This window comes from Mustela lutreola, chromosome 5, assembly GCF_030435805.1.
Source record: "Mustela lutreola isolate mMusLut2 chromosome 5, mMusLut2.pri, whole genome shotgun sequence".
Lineage (NCBI taxonomy): Eukaryota > Metazoa > Chordata > Mammalia > Carnivora > Mustelidae > Mustela > Mustela lutreola.
In genome coordinates this window covers 105,309,902-105,332,155 of record NC_081294.1, presented here as the reverse complement: position 1 = coordinate 105,332,155, position 22,254 = coordinate 105,309,902, and the positions used below count along the sequence as shown (strand labels likewise).

General features: G+C 33.4%; 1 protein-coding gene across 1 annotated transcript in view; it reads right to left on the bottom strand.

Annotated features, from left to right (window-relative positions):
• Positions 1–6,930: 6,930 nt before the first annotated feature.
• The window catches only part of SCAMP1 (secretory carrier membrane protein 1), a 115,806-nt gene continuing 100,482 nt past the window's right edge, over positions 6,931–22,254 (bottom strand). Inside the window, exon 9 of the mRNA XM_059175308.1 lies at positions 6,931–9,750. Coding sequence (XP_059031291.1) covers positions 9,586–9,750 — 165 coding nt within the window. The 3' untranslated portion in view covers positions 6,931–9,585. The remainder of the gene's footprint in view (positions 9,751–22,254) is intronic.

Here is a 22,254-nt window from a genome sequence, read left to right as displayed (position 1 = left end):
CTGAAAATCAGAACTTCATGGAATAACAGTAAGAACTAAAAACAATTAGCAAAATGGCAATAAGTATATAAATATCAGTAATTACTTTGAATGTAAATGGACTGAACTCTTTAATCAAAAGATTTAAGAGTGGCTGAATGTTGGAATAAAAAAACAAAACCCAATTTTATGCTGTCTACAAGAGATTCACTTCAGATGTAAGGACACACACAGACTGAAAGTGAAGGTATAAAAATATCTCCCATGTAAAAATAACCAAAAGAAAACTGGCGTAATAATACATGAGACAGGATAGACTTTAAAATAAAGACACTAAATAAAGACAAAGGAGGGCATTACATAATGATAAATGGGTCAATCCAACAAGAGGATATAATATTTACAAATGTTTATGCACTCAACACACAAGCATCTAAATATATAAAGCAAATTACTAACAGATCTAAAGGAAAAGAGAGACAAAACAACACATGTAATATAATAATAGCAGGACATTCAATGAATAGATCATCCATCCAGAAAATCATTAAACACTGGCCTTGAATGATACATTAGACCAGATGGACTTACTATACAGATATATACAGAGCATTCCATCCAAAAGCAGCAGAAAACACATTCTTCTCAAGTACACATGAAACATTCTCCAGGACAGATCATATGTAAGGTTATAAAAAACAATTCTTAATAAATTTAAGAGAACAATTCATATCAAGCATCTTTTCCAACCACTATGATATGAAACTAGAGACCAATTACAAGAATAAAACTGAAAATTCACAAAAGTGTGGAGATTAAACATACAACTGTGAACAGCCAATGGGTTAATAAAAAATCAAAAGAGAAATAAAAAATATACTGAGATAAACAAAAATGCAAACACAATACACCAGAATGTATGTGATGCAGCAAAAAAAGTTCTGAGAGAGGTTCATAGTAATATGGGCCTACCTTAAGTAACAAAAAAATCTCCAACTATCTGATTTTATACCTCAAGGAACTAGAAAAAGAAGAATAAAACAAAGCCCAAAGGTAGAAGGAGGAAAAAATAATAAGAGAAGATATAAATGAAACAGACTAAAAAGAGAAAAGATCAGAGGAACTAAGAACTGGTTCTTTCAAAATACAAACATAAATTGACAAACCTTTAGCTAGACTTATCAAGAAAAAAAGAGGGCTCAAATACATAAAATCGGAAGACTTTACAAAGATAACCTCAGAAATACAAAGATGTTAAGAGACTATTATAAATAATTATATGCAGATAAAATGGATAACCTAGAAGAAATGGATAAATTCCTAGTGACATACAACCTTCAAAGACTGAATCATGAAAAAAACAGAGAATCTGAATAGACTAATTACTAGTAAGGAAAGTGCATCTGTGATCAAAACCACCAACAAATCAAAGCGTAGTACAAGATGGCTTTATGGGTGAATTCTACCTAACATTCAAAGAATTAATACTGATCATTCTCAAACTCTTCAGAAAAAAAAGAAAAAGAAAGAAAGAAAGAAAGAAAGAAAAGAAAAAGAAAACAAAAACTGAAAAGGAGAGAATGATTCCAAATTCATTTTATGAGGCCAGCAATACCCTAATGACTCTTAGATAAGGACACCACAAGAAAAGAAAATCACAGGACAATATCCCTGATAAACAGAAATGCAAAAGTCATCAAAAAATACTAGGAAACCAAATTTAACAATACATTAAAAGAATCATACACCATGATGAAGTAAGATTTATTCCAGGGATGCAAAGATGGTTCAACCACCACAAATCAATCTCATATACCACATTAACAAAATGAATGATAAAAACCATATGATCATCTCAATAGATGTAGAAAAACATTTCACAAAATTCGATATTCATTTATGAGAAAAACTCTCAACAAAGTAAGTATAGAGGGAACATACCCTCTATAATAAAGGTAATAAGATGACAAGGTGATACATGACAAGCCCACAGCTAACACCATACTCAGTAGTGAAAAGCTGAAAGCTTTCCCTCTAAGTTCAAGAACAAGATAAGGATGCCACTCTCACCATTCTTATCCGAAACACTACTTGAAATCTTATCCAAACCAAGAGGACAAGAAAAAGAAATAAAGATACCCAAACTGGAAAGGAAGAAATAAAACTCACTATCGGTGGATGACATGATTTTGTATACAGAAAACCCTTAAGACTTCACATTATTAACTTCACTTAATTAACATTAAGAAAAATGTTAGAATAAATGAATTCAGTAAAATCGCAGGATACAAAGTCAATATACAAAGATCCATTGTGTTTCTATATACTAACAACAATCTATCACAAAAAGAAATCAAGGAAACAATCCCACTTACAATTACATAAAAAAAGATAGAATAAGACATTGATGAAAGAAATCAGAGATGACACAATTAGGTAGGAAGATAGTCTCTGCTCGTGGATTAGAAAAATTAATAATGCTTAAATGTCCACACAAGGGGTACCTGGTTGGCTCAGTTGGTTAAGAGTCTGCCTTTGGCTTAAGTCATTATCCCAGGATCCTGGGATTGAGCTCCACATTGGGCTCCGCTCAGTGGGGCATCTGCTTCTCCCCATCCCACAAGCCCTTCCCCTGCTCATGCGCACTCAAATAAAATAAAAATTAAAAAAAAAAAAGTCCATACCACTCAAAGCCATCTACAGATTCAATGCAATCCCTATCAAAATTCGAATGGCATTTTTCAAAGAAATGAACAATAGGAAAGTCTGTATGGAACCACAAAAGACTCTGAATAACCAAAGAAAACTCAAGAACAAAACTGGAAGCATCACACTCCCTGATTTCAAACTCTATTATAGAGCTACAGCAATCAAAACAGTATGATAATAGCATAAAAGCAGACAGATCAACAGAACACAACGGAGAGAGCCCAGAAATAAACTCACACATATATGGCCAATTAATCTATGACAAAGGAGGCAAAGACATTAATGGGTAAAGAACAGTTTCTTCAATAAATGGTGTGGGGAAAACTGAACAGCCACATGCAAAAGAATGAAACGGGACCACTATTTTACACCATACACAAAAATTAATGGACTAGAGAACTGAATGTGAGACCTGGAACCATAAAACTCCTAGAAGAAAATATTGGTAGTAAGCTCCTTCACACTGACTTTGACAATGTTTTGAATCTGACTCCAAAAGCAAAGGCAATAAAGCAAAAATAAGCAAATGGGTCTACACAAACTAAAAAGCCTGTGCACAGCAAAGGAAATCATCAACAAAGTGAAAACGCAGCCTACTGAATGGGAGAAAATACCTGCAATATGTGCATTTGGAATACTGAAATATTACTCAGCCCCCCCCCCCAAGTGGAATCTTCCCATTGCAGTATAATTCATGGACCTAGAACACGTTAAGTGAAATAAATCAGAGAAAGGCAAATACTGTATGACCTCACTTATATGCAGAATCTAAAAAAATTTTTTTTTCAAAACAAAATAAACAATAAAACCCAAGCTCATAGATACAGAGATAGAGAACCAACTGGTAGTTGCCAGAGGAGAAGAGTATAGAGGGTAAGTGAAATGGGTGAAGGGAGTCAAAGGTACAAACTTCCAGTATTAAAATAAGTAAGTCACAGGGATGTAATGTACAGTACGGTGACTACAGTTAGTAATACTGTACTGAATATTTGAAAGTTGCTAAGAGAATAAATCTTAAATATCCTCTTTTTTCCCAAGAAAAAAAAGTCTATGTATGGTGATGGTAAGTAGACTTAGTGTGGTGATCATTTCACAGTGTACACAAATACTGAATCATTATGTTGTATACCTGAAACTATTTTAATTATGCCTCAATAAAATTTTGATTATTTAATTAAAATTTTGTATAATTTTATATAAATTAAAATTTAATAACATGATATATGCATATAAGGGTAGATATACAAGTATTAAATGTTATAGAAATATATTGAGACTATGAAAAAAAGTTCATCATAGTTGAAAAAAGATTACAAGCCATTAAATTCTCCTTTTAAAAGTAATAGGAGACCAACTCAAGACAGCTCAGAGAAAAAATAAAGTAAGAATATTACTGGGATAATGGGACAAAATATGGGTAAGCTGCTGGACCTCATACAGGAAATGGAAAGCCACTAGGATATTTTTTATATGCTTCATTCTACTTGGGCATTTTAATCATTTAATGAGCCAAGTATACATCGGCTATGACTAGATGACATCTTATACCAGTGTGGTCTAAGGGGCCCAAAGAGATGAGGTATATGAGAGCTAGATAAACATCCCCACAGCACCTAATACAAGAATGTGGAAGGGAAACTTACTTTTTAATTTTTGGATAAAAGTTGTCTTCCTAGAAAATTAATAGAAACATATAAGCCAAATTTTAATAGCAGTTATTTATTGGTATAAAATTATGAGGAACTTTATCTTCTTTTGTTTATAAATATTTTCTAAAATTTATCAAGTGTGTATTAATTTTATAAATTAAAAAATTGTAGAAGCTAAAACTATTAGGCCATTATGACATAATGCTACATAAGGGAAAACTGGATTAAAAATCCACAGTATTATATCCCATGGTTCTATAAAAAATGTATGTATAGAAAAAAGGATGGAAAAATACAACATTGGCAGTGATATCCCTAGATGATAGAATTACATATTTTTTTCTCATTCATTATTTTCTAATTGTTTTCTAACAGGTATATATGACTTTCAAACTAGAAAAGAATTAGTCTGAGGAATGTATATGACCAGTGGACTGACTTTTTGTGTAGACTATAATATCGTAAGAACTAGTATGACCAGCTAAAGGACAGTGATTTTTGGTGAAGAATAAATCCGAAGAATAATAAAGCTGAAGAATACTATAAACTGCCGCCAGTAACAACTACTCACAACTATGATTTATCTTGAGAATCATTGGCCTCCAAAATATTAAATGAGTTCTAGAGGAATTCTAGGATTCCATGTAAGGGCTATAAATAACTAAGAATTAAAAAAAAAAAATTTTTGCATGCTATGAGTCTACAAATTGTCCGTATAAATGTAGAGGAAATAATATTCAGAGTACTTTATACAGTAAATGAAACATTACTAGGTTGAAGAGGATGAACTTTTTTTTTGTCCCATTAGAGAAAAGATAAAATGGGTTTTAGCAGCAGGAAGGTTTTAACTACACAATTGGGCATACAAACCCAGAAAGATCTAAGCTGATAGGTCACCTGGCTGGCTCAGGCTACAGAGCATGTTACTCTTGATCTCCGCCTCCTAAGTGCAAGCCCTACATGGGGTGTAACCATCACTTAAGTGTAAAAAAAAAAAAAAAAAAAATATATATATATATATATATATATATAAATAAGCTGAAAAATAAATCAAAATTTAGATAAACATAAAATTTAACACTCATTACACTGATACATGGTGGCTCCCATCTCTCTTGCCATTTGAAAATATAAATAGTGCTAAAGAAAATTCTATAGGTTTAAGGCTTTGTATTACCAAAACCACAAACTTAAACTGTACATAACTGTAAATATGAAGCCAAAAGGAAGGGTAAGAACACTAGAGATCCGTCTTTCCCTATTTTCCCAGAAGCTTTAAAGATATTTATCTAGTACAGATTAGTGGCAATGTCTGGCTTAGGAAATTTCTATAGATTTCTTTCTAGCTCTCTATGTACTGTGACAAAGCCCTAACGTAAGGTTTTTAAAACATCCATCAATACAAAAAGCTTGCTGTTTTATAAATTGTACCCTAAAATTCTAGTGGAAATACTTCACTTTCCATAATATTTGACTACTGAGATATAACTTTTTAGTTTAATAAACAAGTATTTAAAACAACTCTAATGTGTTATATTATTCTACTCTAAATAATTTATACTATGGTACTTAAAAATCTATCAAAGTAAGGCATTTTTTAATTTTTAACCATTATTTTTACATTAACCACTTTTATTTCACTTCTAAAGGTCTTAATCACATGGAATTAAAAAATTCCTCTAAACATTTTCTTTAAAAGAAAAATGGAAGAAAATACAGTGAAATGGTATTTGATGGCCACAGTAATTCCAAAGGGGGGAAATGTGCAAAACTGTTACAAACTTGGCAGTTTGAACATAGATACATAGATTTTTACCAGTAAAGATATAAAATTAAATGTTAATGTGTCAGCATTTTCAGAAAAAGATACAGCAATAACTATGAGAGCATTATACTAGCACAAATAAATTATAGAAATAAACTCCATTTAACATAAATTCCCCATAAAATGTCAACTATACATTAGCTCAACACGATTTATAGAAGATATATCCATTAAAAATCCAAACTCATTTAGATAACACCCAGAAAATTAAAAATGCTGTTCCTATTTTAATTTAACACATATTGCTCAAAATAAGATTCACCAAGAACATTTTAGATTTTTACATCCTCTTTAGATAACCCAAGTGAAAAATCCAATAATACACAAATAGGTACCTTCATCAGTACATAAAATAGCAACAGGTAGCTAGGTTAGGAAACAGAACACAAGTTTAAGCTAATCAATACAATACTAGTACAGAGGCATCCATTTTTAACACACAGGAAAAACCTGAACCACCAAACAGGTTTTCCATTTTGAATCTCACTAACTTCTAGATGGTATGTGTATTTTGACCTTAAAGTGATCAAAATATGAGTGAAGCTCATGTTCTATCACCTAAAAAGTCTAATCCAACAGAAAAATTGTCATTTCATGTTGCTCTGTTTTTAATGAAGCCTTTTATATTATTTATTTTGTTCAGCACATGATAGAATTATACAAAGATTCTTTAAAAATTAAATGTGACATTTCTATATACATTAAGCCCACAGCATAATCTCTACCTCTGAAATGCTAATATCATATTTAAAATTAGACAAACTAACATCCAGTAAACAGCATTTTATTTTATGACACTCTGTGTTAATACAATAAATATACAAAACTTCCAAACCACTGAAAACATGCAACATTAGAGGGACAGATGGAGGGCATTTATAGAGAACCATGACGCTCATTATGATGGCAGCGCAATATTACTCACTGACAAAATATACAAACATCCCTAGATAAATAATCCAAGTCCCAAATTACAAATCACTGAGCAATGATTTTCCAGTGTTCAAATTTTAGTTTGAAATAAAATAGCCACAATTTAATATTACAAACTGAAAAAAAGACATGAATGCTTACACCAATGAAGACCAATTCATGACTGTGATACTGGTAACGTTAGTACTGAATATAAAATATTAACAAATGTCAATCTCTTGCTGGAAAATGTGACCATTTACCCATTATTGTTAGGAGAATAAAGAATGTAAGAATTTAAAAGCCCTATACCTTATCAAACTGTTAGTATTGCCATCATTTTAATACACATTTGTTTTCAAAAAACAATTTTCTCTCATAAACGTGTATGAGCCCAAGGAAATAGATTTTAAAACATCTCTATCCACACACCAAAAGGTACTGTTGTTTTTAATTATTTGCTACTTAACAATGCTACCTTTGGGGACTTCTACAAGACAGAAGCCTTCCTATTTTTGAAGGAAAGTATCTCAGTATTTTTCAAGACTCTATATTCATTTGTAGTTGAAAACAAAAAGAGAGAAATATTTGGACTTGAGATATAAATTAATGATGAACATAAGTACTCCTATTATATTTTGTGGTTAATGTTTTGAATGTTTGTAAAATACACACTCAGTAAAGCACACTGTGATAAATCAGATTTTCAGTATGATTGTAGAATCTGACAAACTTGAAGTGGCTTATTTGAGAAAACAGGGAGATTACCACTGATCAGAAATATTCATAAAAACAGCTTTAACTTCATATTTTGAACCCTATTTTAATCAGGATAAAGGAAATATCTTCTAAGTATATTACTTCAATAAATCCCAAATAAACCAAAGGTAAACACCATCTAGATGAATCCATGTGACCTAGTATCACACAAAGTTTATCTCATAAATAGAAGTCATCATCCCACTCCCATCATGAAATTCATTCATCTCCAGATTTGGGGAAAACAATTAAAGTGATTTAAGCATTTATGCCCATTTGATTCTTTTTAAAAAGGTTCTGCAGTCTCAAATAATATAATCCAATAGACTATCCTTATTTAAAGTCAAGTTGAATAAATCACTGATTATTCTGCAACCTTAAGTAGCTAATGACTTCCAAAACACAGTATATAATGACTTTAGAAATGTCTTTGAGTCATTTAATCAGTATTAAAAATGATTCAAAGTTTCAAACCAAGTATACTGTAAGAATTATATCCTATGGTGCATAATAACAATTTTAATATGGTTGTAGACATAATGCAGTTATCTATATTTGTATTTTCTTGTTTGGTGCAGGTTAAATGTTTCTTCTATTGCTGAAAAGTTTTAATATATTCAGTCTGTCTCAAAAATTGAAAGACTGAGGTTTGTTAGGGAGTCAAGTATATGCGAACCAACGGCGTCTTTTTCTTTTTGATCCCACTACAGATGAGGGGCTACAAGAAAAATTCCCTGAAATACTGTATGTTCTTTCTGGACAAAGAGTTAGTCTAGACTTTAATACCTCTGTTAAAAATTACACACTCCCCAAAAAAGAGCTGCCAAACACAATCTCAATTCAGTTAAAATGAGTAGCCACAAGAATATACCAAAGTTTCCATACAGTAATATTCTACTATGATACGAATACTGAAAATTAAAAAAAAAAAAAACAGTATTATCATTACTACATTCTATTCCATTTATTATCTACCCTTTTTTGGATAATGCACTGCACATTATGTTCTCACATTGCATCCTGATAAATTTTTATTAAAAAAAAAAAAAAACTATTGCAGAATACCACTTCTTTGATTCTATCAGCACTCCCTAATCCTACAACCATAAGCAGTGCAGAAGCCAAAATACTAATTCTTTTAAGAAATGTGGTGCCCATGCAAGATCAGAGATTGATACCAAAATATCAACTACTCTAAAAAAGAAAAAAGGAACAAAAATAAAAGGATAAAATTTACATGATCTACTACAAAATGCACACAGGCTCTTCACTGGTGACTAAAACTGCTAAAAAGCAAGCCAATTTTTAAAATCCCTAAGTCCCTGATGGCCTATTTCTTCCAATATAAATGGGGAAAACAGAATGAAGTATCACCTTAATGCTCCAATATGTAATCCTTAAGTCTAAGATTCTTGAAAGAAAGACTGCAGCTAGTACTAAATGTATTTTTAATCGTAAGTACCATATTAATTTCAGTGTGTCAACACTGAAAAAATTTGCTGAACATTCATCCTCCAAAAAATATGGAGAATATGTATTTAGCATGTGATATTTTTTTCTGCAGGGGGCACCAAAATATTAAATTGCTAGGTAAGTAGTAAGACAAGAAAGTTTTTCTGGTCTTAGCCCATGCACAAGTGAACAGGAAATATACATGCCGTGTGTACTGTTTTGAACATAAAAATATTTATAGAATACAGTAACTAGAGAAAAGTACAGTCGGAAGGTACCAGTGTGTTTTCGGAGGGCTCTCTAAATCTGGTTACCCTTGAAAGCATTCTGAGCCGCACTAGTTGCTGCACTTGAAGCTGCATTTGCAGCTGCAGTCTGGACAGTTTTGTTGGACATCACACCTGTTGCAAATTCTTGTTGGGCTTTCTCAAAACTAGCACCTGTTGTGCGGTATAGTCCATGTACCTATGGAGGCACAAAAAAGTGGGACAAGGTAAGTGGTAATCTATACAGTCATTTTCAGCAACTCTTCCATTAATCTCAACCTTATCCAGAGATAAAAGGACTAGACTGTAGTCACGATTCCTAAGGTCAAGAACATCAGCCACCAACCACACTAGCATACCATATTGTATTAAAGTATTTTCCTAACAGTCTTTTCCACTTAATCCCCAATGCAGAAGAGGTACTTATGCTTTTGCCAAACCAAAAATAAATTTTAAAACTTCTTAACCAAGTGCAAAAGGTTATGTTTCCCACTGTACCTGCTTATTTAAGATACTACAGAGAATGGTTTAAACACAAGAGACATTCAGAATTTATTAATTTACTACCAAAGACAATTCAAAAAGAATAATACCTTATCTATTTCTATGTTGGTTACATATAAACTACTAACCCTATTACAATAAAATGATATGATTTTATCATTTAATATATCAAGCACTACTCATGTTCTTAAAATGATACTTCTGCTATCCTCTCTCACTCTATATACCATTTTACTTTTTGTGTACAGTGAAGTCCTAAAGGATTTACATGGAAAAACTTTTGGGAACTGTCCACCCATACTGATTTATCACTTAAATCTTCGGGATTTATTTGCAAGAGTAAGGTTAAAAAAAACCTCAATTAGCATACATTTCAAGCTGCATAAACTATGAAGTGCAACAATATAACATCAGCCAATTTAATGTAAGTTTGGGAAAAGAAATAATAAAACAAGTTAGAATATTTATTAATTACATGCCTACAAACTTGGGAGAGGCAGGAAGAGACAAAGGGAACTTACACTGCATTCTGATGAGGTCTAAATGAAGCCTGGCTGAAATGCAATTTAAAGCAGGTTTAGAACATTGGGGCAGCACCCAAGTCAGTCTTTTTCCCAATCCTGGATAGGAACTGATACTTGTGGGGTAAATATGGAATGAGGAAAAGGAGAATGAATCAAAGATTTTCAAGTCAAGCTTAGATACACTGAAGTTGTTTCAAGAAAACAGAGAGTAGACAAGACAGGTTGGCTTAGAGGGGAAAGGAGACGCTAAGTTCTAAACATTCGAACATTCATTCCACAGATGTTTACTGGATACCTACTCTAGAACTGGTACAGTAGGCAGGTGAAGATTTGGTTTGGAGCTCAAGAGAGGAATGGGCAGGAAACAAGAACTTGAAAATCAATGCCACATCAGTGACAGCCACAACTCTGTCTGACATAAATAAATAAAATGGTCCATGGAGGAAAAAAAGAAAAAATGTCAAGGACCAAATAAAGTCTGTTAAGATACCAATATTTAGGAGGTGCCTACAATAACAAGGAATAATTAAAAGAGGATGGGAAAAGCCAAAGACTTTTTCCACAGGTGCCACGGGAAGAAAGCCACATTAAAGAATGAAGAGCTGCCCAGGGTGGAACATAAAAAATATCCAGACAGCCCTAAGTTCTTCTAACATAGTGGTGAAGGCAAAAGCCATCTTATAGTGGGACAAAGTGTAAAAGGGTCAGGGAATAAAAGAGAGCAATGACAAGTACACTTTAGATAAACCCTAAAATTTTTTTCTTCTGGTACTATAGCACTATCATAATTTAATTCTTTTAATACTTTGAGAGAATGATGACAAAATGACTTTTTTCCTTGTTGGTTAACTGAATGTTATAATATATCTCTTTTGTATTCCCTTCTCTCTCCAGGGATAATCTTTATGGATTACTCAAACTTTGTGTGTTATAGCACACAAAAATGGTTCCAAACAAATTTGCTGATCCTTGCTTATAAACACAAAGAGATCTGAAATATTAATTTTCATAATAGTCCAGTTTGTCAAATGTCATTCCATCACATGATCACTTCCTGTTCTGTAACTGTGATCAACATCTTCAAAAGCATTTCTTCATGTTGGGAATTTTCAGAATCATAAGTAATTATTTTAATTCTTTTAAAAAATTATTTAAAATTTAAATAAAAATAACATATTAAATTTAAATAAAATTTAAATAAATTTAAATTTAAACAAAAATAAAAATTATTATTTGAGAGAGAGCAAGCGAGTGGGAGTAGGAGCAGAGGGAGAGAAAGAATCTCAAGCAGACTCCTCGCTAAACAGAGCCCAATGCAGGGCTCCATCCCACAACCCTGAGATGGTGACTTGAGCCAAAACCCAGAGTAAGATGCTCAACAGACTTAGCCACCCAAGTGCCCTAATCCTTTTTTTTTTTTTTTAAAGAATTTATTTATTTGACAGGCAGAGATCACAAGTACGTGGAGATGCAGGCAGAGAGAGAGGAGGAAGCAGGCTCTCTGCTGAGCAGAGAGCCTGATGCGGGGCTCGATCCCAGGACCCTGGGATTATGACCTGAGCCAAAGGCAGAGGCTTTAACCCACTGAGCCACCCAGGTGCCCCCCTAATCCATTTTTAAAACCAAGTTTTCTGTGGAACATAAAAGATACAGATAATTGACCACTCCTTTGTTCAAGAAAATGGTCTCAAAACAGAGTTCATATGATTAGGTCCAAGAAAATGAAGTATGTTGTAGAAATCTAATAAACCTTTACTTATTAGACCCTGTTACAGTGCAAAGGCACTACAGTTCACTTGTCTGTCTCTCCTCCTTCCCCTAAAGTTTTTGGGCATGTAATAAACAAATATTTGTTCTAACTTGCTTTGTTATTTCCTTTCCCAAATGTGTTTTAAACTGAGTGCCTGCTGTTACATATCCAATAGATTTCTTATTTCATTACTTTATAAATGTAATGCATAGCCCCAGAGCAGGGCAAAATAAAGGTAGAAGAGCACACATTTCTCAGTAGTCCAAATCTATACAGACTCAGAGGGCAACCTAGAGGGAAAAGATTACGTATGTATTCAGTGCATAATGCTCAAATGCTGTATGAAATCCATTATATCCATGTGAAAAGGGTGATTCTTTTTCCTCAGTGCTCCAACAACATGACAGGGTAATTCTAAGTATCACCATCTCAAAAAGCTCATCATTTCCCTGATATGTTTCAGGAGTGATACCTACTGATAGCTCACATTCCTTATAAAATCAGAGACAAAGCTTTAAGATAAAATATTATAATTTTTAAAAACCAAACAGCTTAAGTACTTGCTATCCTTCCAGTTATGAGAACTGCATTAACCTAAATACTTAGTTCTAGGAGCAACACACAAAGAACACTAGATTTTGTATCTACTGTTTCCACTACTTTCCACCGGGCTGGTCACCACTCAAAACCTCACGTTTAGGGGTACCTGGGTGGCTCAGTTGGTTGAGGGTTGAGCATTTGCCTTGGGAATTCCAGGATCCAGGCCCACTTCGGGCTCCCCTCTCAGTGGGGAGTCTTCTCCTCCCTCTGACCCACCCCCCTCTCATGTTCTCTCTCACTCTCAAATAAATATTTCTTAAGAAACAAGAAACAAAAAACCCCTCAAGTTTACTTCCCATGAAACAAGAGTATTTGTTGCCCTGTCTCTCAGTGTTTTCCTAAGGATCAAATGAGAATTATGTAAATATGTAATAAAAATTAAAATTTATTTTTAAATATTTGTAGAAGTGTCATAGCCAACACACAACTCCAGAAAGGAATCTTGCTTCCTTAGTGTATCTTCAAAAATATTCCAGTATATACTGTGGTAGTATATGACACAAAAAATTATGTACTATATACCATGGAAAGTAAAGAACCATGGTATAGTACTTAAAATAGTCCAAACACACATTTCCATCAAAGCTTACAGAATATAATTTCAAGAAATAATGCTTTTATAAATATAAGATGCCTGCTATGCCAGAATTATTTTAACTTTTTTTAAAAATTAGGGGAAAAAAAAACCAAAGAAATGAATTTTCAGAATTTTGATTCTTGTTTTGAGTTTAAAAAAAAAAAAAATCAATCTCTTAGTCTAACGTTTTCAATTAAACCATTTCCAATAAACCATCTGTGAAACTGCCCATAGATCGGGGTCAGATACCCCTTCGGGAACCTCCTGAATTAATGGTCTAATTTCACACTATTGAAATTGCACTCATCCTTCAAGGCCTATCTCTTTACTGCTGTCCTTTTTCTGCCTGATCTAGCTCTGGCTCTCCCTATTATGAGCACCTCTAATACCATGCATAGCACATGCTTTTTCGTTTGTAGGGCTTGTAGGTATACATGTCTTAAATGCCACATGACTTTGGTTCCTTGAAGGAAAAGGCTAATTTCCACTCACTACCATAACCCCTTTAAGACACAGTAACTTGCTGGGGCACCTGTTTGGCTCAGTCATAGAGCATGCAACTCTTGATCTTGGGGTAATTAGTTCAAGCTCCACACTGAGTGCAGAGCTTACTTTAAAAAAAAAAAACAAGCAAACAAACAAACAAACATAGTGACTTGCAGTAGAAGCCACTATATAATTAATTACTTATCTGTTAGGGATTAAACAAATGGCCCCAAATTACCCTATTTATAAAGTTACCAAAGAAGTACAACCCTGCTCTAGCTGGCTGTAACTGTGTTACAAAGTAAATTGCACATACAGGCTGTTTTAAAAGTGAACATACTAGGGAACTTTTAACAAATCCACTTACATCAATAGATAGATCATTCAGGCAGAAAATCAATCAAGGAACGAATGGCTTTAAGGACACATTAGGCTAGATGGACTGAATATACACAGAACACCTCATCAAGAACAGCACAACACACATTCTCTTCAAGTATACATGGAACATTCTCCAGGCTTACATATTAAGCCATAAAACAAATCTCAATAAATTTAAGAAAACTGAAATCATATCAAGTATCTTTTCTGACTACAATGGTTTTAAACTAGAAATCAATTACAAAAACTAGGCAAAAACACAAATACACGGAGGCTAAACATGCTACCAAACAACCAATGTGTCAACAAAGAAATCAAAAAGGAAATAAAAAAAAATACATTCAGACAAATGAAAATGGAAACAAAGCAGTTCAAAATCTTTCAGACAAAGCAAAAGAAAACCTCAAAAAAAAGTTTAAAGCTATTCAAGCCTACCTCAAGGAAACCAAAAAAGTCTCAAACCATTTAACCTTACCCGTAAAGGCACTAAAAACCAACCAAGTAACAATGCCCAAAGTTAGTAGAATCAAGGAAATAATAAAGATTAGATTGGAAACAGACACAGTAGAGACAAAAACAAGAAAAAAAAATCTATGAAACCAAAAACTGATTCTTTGAAAAGATAAACAAAATTGATAAATCTTTCCAGACACATCAAGCAAAAAAGAGAGAGGACTCAAATAAATAAAATCAGAAACAGGGTGCCTGGGTAGCACAGTTAAGTGTCTGCCTTTGGCTCAGGTCATGATCCTGGGCTCTTGGGATCGAGTCCCATATGGGGCTCCCTGCTCAGCAGGAAGCCTGCTTCTCCCTCTCCCTCTGCTGCTCCCCCTGCTTATTCTCTTTCTCTCTCTGTCAAATAAATAAGTAAAATCTTTTTTAAAAAATAAAATACAAAAGAGGACAAATTATATCCAACACTACAGAAATAAAAGAGATTGTTAAGACTACTATGAAAAATTATACGCCAACGAACGGGACAACCTAGATGAAATGGATAAACTCCTAAAAACATACAAATCTTCCAAGACTAAATCAGGAATAAATAGAAGATCTAAACAGACTGATTACTAGTAATGAAAATGAACAAATAATAAAAAACTCCCAACAAACAAAAGTTGAGGACCAGGTGGCTTCACAGATGAGTTCTATCAAACATTTAAGAAAGAGCTAATACTTAGGCTTCTCAAAAAGTCTGAAAAACTGAGGAGAAGGAATGCTTCCAAATTCATTTTATAAGGTCAGCATTACTCATTTGGTATCCAAAACCAAAGACATTACAAAAAAAAAAGAATATTACAGGCCAATATTCCTGATGAACATAAAGGCAAAAATCCTCAAAAAAAAAAAAAAAAAAAATTAGCAAACCAGATTCAGCAATACATTAAAAGGATCTTCACCATGACCATGTAAGATTTATTCCCAAGATCAAAAATGGTTCAGTATCTTCAAATCAATCAACACGATACACCAGATTAACAAAATGAACGATAAAAATCATATGATTATCTCAATAGATGCAGAGAAATCACTTCACAAAATCCAACATCATTCATATTAAAAACTCTCAATAAAGTGGGTAAAGAGAGGGGCATACTTCAACATAATAAAGGCCATATAAGACAAATCTGCAGTTAACATCATACTCAGTGGTGAAAAAGTGAAAACTTTTCCTCTAAGATGAGTAATAATACAAGGATGTCCATTCCTGCCTTTTTTATTTCACACAGTACTGGAAGTCCCAGCCACAAAAATCAGGCAAGCAAAAGAAAAAAAAAAAAGGCATCCATTCTGTTACTATTCACAAATAACATGGTAATATATATAGAAAATCCTAAAGACTCCACCAAAAAACTGTTAGATTAAATGAATGCAATGAAGTTGCAAGACAGAAAATTAATATATGGAAATTTATACACTAATAATAAACTAGCAGAAAGAGAACTAAAAACGTAATTCCATTTACTATTACACCAAAAAAAGGAAAAAAAAAAAAAAACACCCTAGGAATAAACTTAACCAAGGAGGTAAAAGACCCATATAATGAAAACAGTAAGACACTGAGGAAATGAAATGATGCTGATACAAACAAATGTAAAGACAGAACATGCTCAGGGACTTGAAGAATACTGTTGAAATGTCTAAACTATCCAAAGCAATTAAAAAACTCATTGCAATCCCTATCAGAATACCAACAGTGTTTTTTACAGAATCAAAATAATCCTAACATTTATACAGAACCACAAAAGAACCCAAATAGCCAAAGCAAACTTGAGAAAGAAAGAAACTTGTGATACTGTAAGTATCACAATTCCAGATCCAAGCTCTACTACAAAGCTATGGTAATCAAAACAGTACAGTACTGGGGCAAAAAGAGACACATAGAATAATGGAACATCATACAGAGCCCAGAAATAAGCCCATTTTTATATGGTTACTTAATCTGTGACAGAGAAGGCAAGAATATATAGTGGGGAAAAGACAGTCTCTTCAATAAACGGTGTTGGTAAAACTGGACAGTCACATGCAAAAGAATGAAAGCGGACCACTTTCTTTCACCATATATAAAAATAAATTCAAAATGGATTAAACACATAATATAAGACTTGAAACCATAAAAATCCTAAAGGAAAACACAGGTAAACTCTTGGACATTAATCTTAGCAATATTTTCTTGGATATGTCTCCTTAGGAAAGTGTAATAAAAACAAAAATAAACAAATGGGACTACATCAAACTAAAAAGCTTTTTCTCAGTGAAGGAAACCAACAAAATGAAAAGGCAATATCTACTGAATGGGAGAAGATATGTGCAAATAATACAAATGATAAGAGGCTAATATCCAAAATATACAAAGAATCAATACAACTCAAAAAAAAATCAATTAAAAAAATGGGCAGAAGAACCTGAATAGACATTTTCCCAAAGACAACAAATAGCCAATAGCTATATGAAAAGATGCTCAATATCACTAATCACCAAATACAAATCAAAACCACAATGAGATATCACCTCACACCAGTCACAAAGGCTATCCTCAAAAAGACGAGAAATAACAAGTGTTGACAAAAATGTGGGGGAAAGGGAACCTTGCTGAACTATTGGTGGGCATGTAAATTGGTACAGCAACTTTTGGAAAACAGTATAGAGATTCCTCAAAACACTAAGTCATTCCACTTCTGGTTATTTACCCAAGGGAAACAAAAACACTTATTGGGAAAGATTTATGAATGCCTGTCATTGCTGTTGTATTATTTACAAGAGCCAAGATATAGAAGAAATCTAAGTATCTGCTGACAAATGAATGGATAAAGAAGACGTGGTATATATATACAATGCAATATTACTCAGCCAAAAGAATGAGATCTTGTCACTTTCAACAACATGGGTGGACCTAGAAGGTATTACACTAAGTGAAAGAACTCAGAAAGACAAATACCATATGATTTCACTTACATGCAGAATCTAAAAAAACAAAACAAAACAAATGAGCGGACAACAAAAAACCCAAAAGAGACTCAAATACAGAGTACAAAATGATGGTTGCTGGGGGTGGGGGGTGGGGAGTGGGAGGGGTGGTACAGAAGTGAAGGGATGGGAAAATAGGCGAAAGGGATGAAGAGGTACTAACTTCTAATTACAAAATAAAGAAATCATAGGGATATAAAGGACAGCATAGGAAATAGTCAATAATATTGTATAACCTTTTATGGTGACAGATGGTAACTACTTATCATGGAAAGTATTTTATCATGTTTATTTTTATTTTTTTTCAAGAGAGAGAGAACATGTATGTGCATGTGAGCAGGGGGTGGGGCAGAAAGAGAGGGAGAGAATCTTAAGCAGGCATTACATGAAGCTCAGAGGCCAAAGTGGGGCTCAATCTCATAACCCTGAGATCACGACCTAAGCTGAACTCATGAGTCCAACACTTAACCACTTGAGCCACCCAGGAGTCCCCATAAGGTTTATAAATGTCGAATCACTATGTTGTATACCCAAAACTAATATAATATTGTATGTCAACTATAATTCAGTTAATAGAAAAATAAAAAGTATTTAGAACAGAAAAAACTTTAATGTCCTCAACAAATGTTAAAAATATTATTATGCTTATTTATTTTTAACTCCTTATTTATATTTCATTTCATTGATTTTAAGTCTCAATGTTGAGTGCTCTGCCTTTTTTAGGATTTAAATTTATATTAATACATACACATGATTTTATACAGATGATACAAAATATGAATACCTATCTCTGTAATAAATAAGTTTAGAAGACAGCATAAATCTATTTGTGGAAACCCTGAATCTATATGTAATCATTTGTACCACACTGAAGTGTTTCAGTTTTGGAAAAAAAAAATTTTTGAAAAATTAAAAGTGATCATACTATACTTCACACCTACTCAGATGGCTATTATCAGAAAAAATGGAAAATTACAAATACTGGCAAGGATGTGGAAAAATTAGTAAGTACACAATGCTTACAGGAATTTACAGCCACTGCAGAGAATAGTTTGGTAGTTACTCAAAAAACTGATTGCTGAATTACCATTTGACCACCAAGTAATTCCTCTTAAGTATAACCCAAAAGAATTTGAAGCAAAGAGATTAACATGGGTTCCCATGCACCAATATTCAGAGTAGCATTACTTACAATAGCCAAAAGGTGGGAACAACCCAAGTGCCCATCCACAGATTAATAAAAGCAATACAGTATATGCATGTCATGGAATATTATTCAGCTATGAAAAGGGAAGGAAATACTGATACATACAACATGACAAACCCTGAAAACTTCATGTAAAGTGAAATAATCCATATACAAAAGTAAAATAGTGAACAATTCCACTTATATGAAATATCTAGACTAGTCAGATTCATTGGAGCAGAAAGGAGATGAGAGCTTACCACGGGCTGGCTATAGGGGGAAATGGAGAGCAATTGTTGTATGACTGCAGAGCACTGCTTGGCATGATAAAAAAAAGTCTTAAATAACGGTTACAGTTATTTATACATACAGAAATATGAATTTAATTAATGCCACTGAATTGAACATTTAAAAATGATTAAAATGGCAAATTTATATTATTTATATATATATAAATATAGCTATATTTTGAAAAACTAATATCAAAAACCATGAATTGTATATTTTAAATGGGTAAATTACATAATATATGAATGAACACTGGACATTATTTGTTAAAAATTAACATATAAAGATTACTTAGATTAAATATCATATGTATATAGCATTATAAATATTAGCAGAGCCAACAAATTTGAACATGCCTAAGTAAAGATGGTTTTCAATCATTTAGACATATCAATCTTGATTCAGGATCTATTAAGTACTTAAGGAAAAGAATAATAAAATAAAAATAGGGGGCAATCAGAAAAAAGTGAATATACTAAGGATACCACTTGAGGACAGTATATAAACAACTTACTCAGAGTGCCAATTTTCTAGGGATTCAAAGGTATCACTGTACCTACTGTGTATCCCTTAGATGAAGATAACTAGTATGTGGACCTGAATTTTAATAGGCAGTGTGAATCATCTAAAATTAATTTGTAATCAGGAAAAATTATAGTGTTGGATGATTCAGAGAAAGACAGAGATAAAAGAAGTATACCTATTTGTGACTATAAAAAAAGTGTAGTAAAATTATCAGCATTCTGTCCTAGATCCAAATAAAGCAGAAAGAAAGAAAGAAATGAAAAAGAAGAAAAGAAGAAAGAAAGAAAAGAGGGAGTGAACAATAGCAGTGCTTTCAAGGAAAGTGAAAGCATCACTTTTAATCTAAGAAGACTATTACTTAAATGTAAGGTTATGTTTACAAAGCATTTACTAAAACACCAATTTAATGATCAATGAGACTTGTCATTATTCTGGACCAATACCCAAATTCTATAGTCTTACACAAAAGTATTTTCATAATGGGGGCACCTGGGTGGCTCAGTGGGTTGAAGCCTCTGCCTTTGGCTCAGGTCATGATCCTAGGGTCCTGGGATAGAGCCCCGCATCAGGATCTCTGCTCAGCAGTGAGCCTGCCTCCCCCCTTCTCTCTGCCTGCCTCTCTGCCTACTTGTGATCTCAGTCTGTCAAATAAATAAATAAAATCTTTAAAAAAAAAAAGGTATTTTCATAAGGGACAGATTGCCATTTAAAAAATTTTTGAAGCACTTAGGGAAACTTGTGTGTGTATGTGTGTTTTTAAGATTTGATTTATTTGAGAGAGTAAGAGAGACAGAGAGAGAGCATGAGCAGGAGGAGTGGGAGAAGGAGAAGCAGACTCCCGATTGAGCAGGGAGCCCCATGTGGGGTTCAATCCCAGGACTCCAGGATCATGATCTGAGCCGAAAGCAGATACTTAACTGACTGAGCCACCAGGCACCCTGGTAAACTTGTTTTTTTTTTTAAGTACAATAAGTTTTTTCTTTTTTTGTTTTTGAAAGATTTTATTTATTGGGACAGAGTGACAGAGAGAGAGAGAGAACACAAGAGCGGATAGGGAAAGAGGCAAAAGGAGAAGCAGACTCTGAGCTGAGCCGGGACCCAAGCTGAAGGCAAATGCTTAATCGACCGAGCCACTCAGGCACCCCGAAGTAAGTTTTTTCTAAAATTCTTTTGAAATGCTTAAAAAAACACACATTACTTTGTTAATGTGAACACAAATGTCTATGAACAGTTTCTTAAATTTCATCAGAAAAATTATTCAAAAGTAAGTCCCCAAAGGAATACAAATTATGTATCATCTATTTATCTCTTCCATACTAAGTTATTTTGGGTCTTATATACCATTAAAAGAAGGAAATTTCTGGATTCCCTGCTATGACCGATTGAAAATACCTACCCCTTAGTCCAAAACTATTACTTAATTCTATTTGGTTACTAAAGAAAGAAGACCTTTTTAAAAAATAAGTAACTTCTAGAAACAAAGTGAAAGTTAAAGAAATCTGTGAAAGGTAAGAGGTAAACTGTTCCCTTATCTGTGAAGAGACAGATATTCTTACATTTCAATTTTTTCAAATGTCAACTAAAAATGGCACTAGGAGGAAACAAAGATACCATAGCACTCATACTGGGGACTTCAATGCTTTCTTACTCCAATTATGCAAGGCCAAATCAGAATGCCAAAAGAATTCTCAAAATTGTATTCATTATAAATTGAAATAAATATGTAAACACCAAGCATGTTTAGCTGGGGCTGGAGACACAGAATAGTCTAACAAAATGCATCAATTCTAGAGTCAAATCGTGTGCATTGGGAACTTTTGGAGGGCATTAACTGTTTATGAAGAGCCTGACCCCTAGTGGCTAGCAACTATGGCTACATACACACAGAAGAAACAGCCCGTACTTTTTCAGCGGTTTGTCTGGTGTTTTTACTGGATCTCAATTTCAATCAAAAGTAAGAGAAATCAGGGCACCTGGGTCAGTTAAGTATCTGCCTTCAGCTCAAGTCATGACCCTAGGGTCCGGGATCAAGCCCCATTTCAGGATCCCTGCTCAGCGGGGAGCTGCTTCTTCCTCTGACTATGCCACTCCCCATGCTTGTGCTCCCATTCTCTCTCAAATAAATAAATAAAATCCTTAAAAAAAAAAAAAGAGAGAGAGAAATACTTGCCACTGCAAGTATGAAATCTGAGCTCAAATTATATTTTAGCTTATTATATTATCCCCATTTATTGTACTTCATAAAGTCATATAGAAAATCATCTCATCTAAATTTCTATTTCATTAGAATATGAGATTCAGAGAAGTTCAGGGACTTGTACTGCACTGACTGACAGTGAACATATATGAAAGGAGTTAATTGGTAATGTCTTCAACGAGGTTAGAAAAAAAAAAACAGTCAACCAAAAAAAGAG